The following is a 3,283-nucleotide window of genomic DNA, read 5'->3' as shown; positions in this document are numbered from 1 at the left end:
CATATCATGAGAAAATTATGTAATTATACTGAACTGTAATGCTTACACCGGATAATCACTGTTATAGGAAACATTTTAATTTTTTGCATTTTATGTAAAGAATTCAGATTAAAATTGTAAAGTACTCCATGAGATTTTTGGTATAAGCAAGTATCAAATCTAAGTCAAGCAATAAGAAGTAAAATAGTAATGTAGAAATAGCAATGCTAACACTGCACAAATATATACATCTAGATGCACAGAATGTATTGTGTTTGCAAGATGGATAGTTTGCTGCATCATTAAGTTTTCTGCATCATTAAATGATCGTAATAATTTTCTAGTAAAAATAGCATTTAAAATCTAACCAAGAAAGACACCAAAAAAATTCCACTTTCGGACACAGCAATTATTAAGTAACATGTCAGCCACAGATCAATAATGGGTTAATTCCATGTAAGCAAGTGAACATAGCATCAGATGAATGAATTCACCTCATTCCATGCTGTGTCATTTGGAGATGAGAACTTAGCATTGGCACCACTGCCTTCTATTTAATGTGTCCCTTAAGATTCCTTGGGAAAAAAAGGAGTCGCTCTGATGGAACTGCATTGCCTGTATGTGAAATGCAAGTGCAGAATTTTTTTTTATCAGTCTAACCTTCTGTGTTGATACATGAATGCTGGTACCCACTAACAGGGATGCCAGATGATCAGTGCAGAATGAAGGTCCCAAGGGAACGCATCATGTGGTTCTCTGCCCTGTGACGTCACTAGCAGATGGCATGGGTACCAGCTCTGGCAGTTGGCATCAATGTCACTTTTTTAGAGATCAATGAGATACACACATATCTAGACTCCTGGAGACAATGCGACACTCGGACTGACTCTGAAGGCGAAAAAAATGAAATCTGGATGGTGATTGAATGAGTCTGAAGGTAACAAACCTTTTTATGCTTTACTATATCATTTTCTGTATGTAATATTTACACGTTGAAGTTATTTGCTAGTATGTATTATTAGACTTAATTCACGCTCCATAATATCATGCTCTTTCTTTTCATCATCTCATGACACAGGGTGGTCATGTAGGTTAATCTGCATCAATATCATAGAACGCTTTCATAATTGCATAACGAAGGAATTGTGTCACTAATTGGTTGTTCGTTAAGACACAAGGGGTATTCTTGTGCATTTCTCTGCATGCTGTCCTGTGGTCTGACTTTATATACGGATTTGTTTTTCTGTTCTCACATTCACATAGACAAAATTTTATTATAATATTTAGACAAATAGTGCCAGATTGTATCCAGGTAAGAAGCAAGCAAGAGATCCCAAAAACGTTTGTTATGTGCTACTCGTCATTTCGTATCTGTTTTCTTCTACTATTCAAATAAGATCAGAATAAGATAAGAATATTTACTGAAAAACACTTTTCTAGTAAAATATCAAGATTTGTTTTAAGGGAAAGATGACTATTTATTTTTTTGTCTAAAATCTTTAGGTGCTTCCATGTGAAAATAACTTGTTTAAAAAAATCTGAACAATTCATGTGTGCAATGTAAAGCTATATGTCTGTAAATAAAAAAAACAAACATAATAAAACATAATATGGTAATACCACAGATAAAAAATGTGATTTAATTTTTAATAATATTGTCTATATTTTTTCTGTGAAATTGGTTAGCTTTATTAGTAATTTCTGTGACTATTGCTCTGTACTTTCAGGTGGTTTATACCTAAACAGCAATGTTAACACTTCCATTTGATGAGTCTGTTGTGATGACGGAATCGCAGCTTTGTAGAAAGTATGTGCAGGAAAATGAGGAGCAAAGACCTGCAAAGAAAGTAGAAAGCTGTCCTAAACAGATAATGTCCCAAGGGAAAAATATCAAAAGAACACCTGAAGAGGAAACAGAGCAAGAAGAAGAGGAGGAGGACAAGGAAGAAGAGGATGAAAATGGATTACCAAGGAGAAGGGGGCCAAGGAAAAAAAAGATGACCAAGGTCAGGATAGAAAGGATTAAAGTACGACGGGTAGAAGCCAATGCAAGAGAAAGGGGGAGAATGCATGGCCTAAATGATGCACTGGACAATTTAAGGAAAGTTGTGCCCTGTTATTCTAAGACACAAAAACTGTCTAAAATAGAAACTTTGAGGCTGGCCAAAAACTATATCTGGGCTCTTTCTGAGATCCTGCGTATTGGGAAGCGACCAGATCTGCTCACCTTTGTGCAAAACCTATGCAAAGGTTTGTCCCAGCCCACCACAAACTTGGTGGCTGGGTGCCTGCAGCTCAATGCCAGGAGTTTTCTCATGGGTCAGAGTGGCGAGGCAGTCCATCATTCAAGATCCCCATATACTTCTATTTACCCTCCATATCACAGCCCTGAGCTTAGCACCCCACCAGGTCATGGAAGCCTTGACAATTCCAAGACAGGAAAGCCGTACAATTACTGTAGTGCTTATGAATCTTTTTATGAAAGCACTTCTCCTGAGTGCACCAGTCCTCAGTTTGAAGGTCCCTTAAGCCCTCCCTCCATGAACTATAATGGAATATTTTCCCTGAAGCAAGAAGAGGCCTTGGACTATGGGAAAAATTACAATTATGGCATGCATTACTGTGCAGTGCCAGGCAGGGGTCCCCTCGGGCAGAGCTCTATGTTCAGGTTGCCTACAGACAGCCACTTCCCTTATGACTTCCATCTGCGCAGCCAGTCTCTCTCCATGCAAGATGAATTAAATGCAGTTTTTCATAATTAATGAGGAAAATGAATATAAACAGTGGTCATTCACCTCCCTCCCCCAATCTAATTAAGATAAAGCAGATGCTTGTTCACACAGTAATTGACACGGCTCGATTAAGGTATCACCACGGTCCCAAAAGTGTGTTTTAAACTTCTGTGCTCTAGTTTATTTGTTTTATTGTTTTATATTTTTGTAAAAATCCAAATGTTATGCCATATTTAAAAGAGAACTTGTCACTCCTGATCTATTTATTAGTTGAATACTGTGATATCGCCCTGCACTAAAGCCGTGTTTTATGTTTATTTGTTAAGCAATCTGTTAAGATTACGTGCTAAAATAAAGAAATGTACACTACACCATTCCTATGTCTATATTAATTACACACAGACAATTCAAGGCAATTACATGGTAAGCCGTTTTCTGCCAGGATGGCCTGTAAAGGATTGAAAAGAAAAGCCTCGCAGCCAGGCCTCATTGTCAACGAACAGATTAGTGACTACATAACAATGCACAATTCAGGCTCATTAGGTCCTGAATGCGAAAGTTAAGCATGTACA

The 3,283-nt window shown here is 37.4% G+C and overlaps 1 protein-coding gene across 1 annotated transcript; it reads left to right on the top strand.

Annotated features, from left to right (window-relative positions):
* Positions 1–493: 493 nt before the first annotated feature.
* NEUROD6 (neuronal differentiation 6) lies at positions 494–3,080 on the top strand. Its single transcript, XM_077269321.1, has 2 exons — positions 494–916; positions 1,707–3,080. Exon 2 carries the CDS (start codon positions 1,728–1,730, stop codon positions 2,739–2,741), a length of 1,014 nt encoding a protein of 337 aa, XP_077125436.1. The 5' UTR covers positions 494–916; positions 1,707–1,727; the 3' UTR covers positions 2,742–3,080.
* The last annotated feature ends 203 nt before the right edge of the window (positions 3,081–3,283 follow it).

The sequence above is a fragment of the Ranitomeya variabilis genome, chromosome 6, assembly GCF_051348905.1.
Source record: "Ranitomeya variabilis isolate aRanVar5 chromosome 6, aRanVar5.hap1, whole genome shotgun sequence".
Classification (NCBI taxonomy): Eukaryota; Metazoa; Chordata; class Amphibia; order Anura; family Dendrobatidae; genus Ranitomeya; species Ranitomeya variabilis.
The sequence above is the reverse complement of the archived record's forward strand: the minus strand, read 5'-3'. Positions and strand labels throughout refer to the sequence as shown.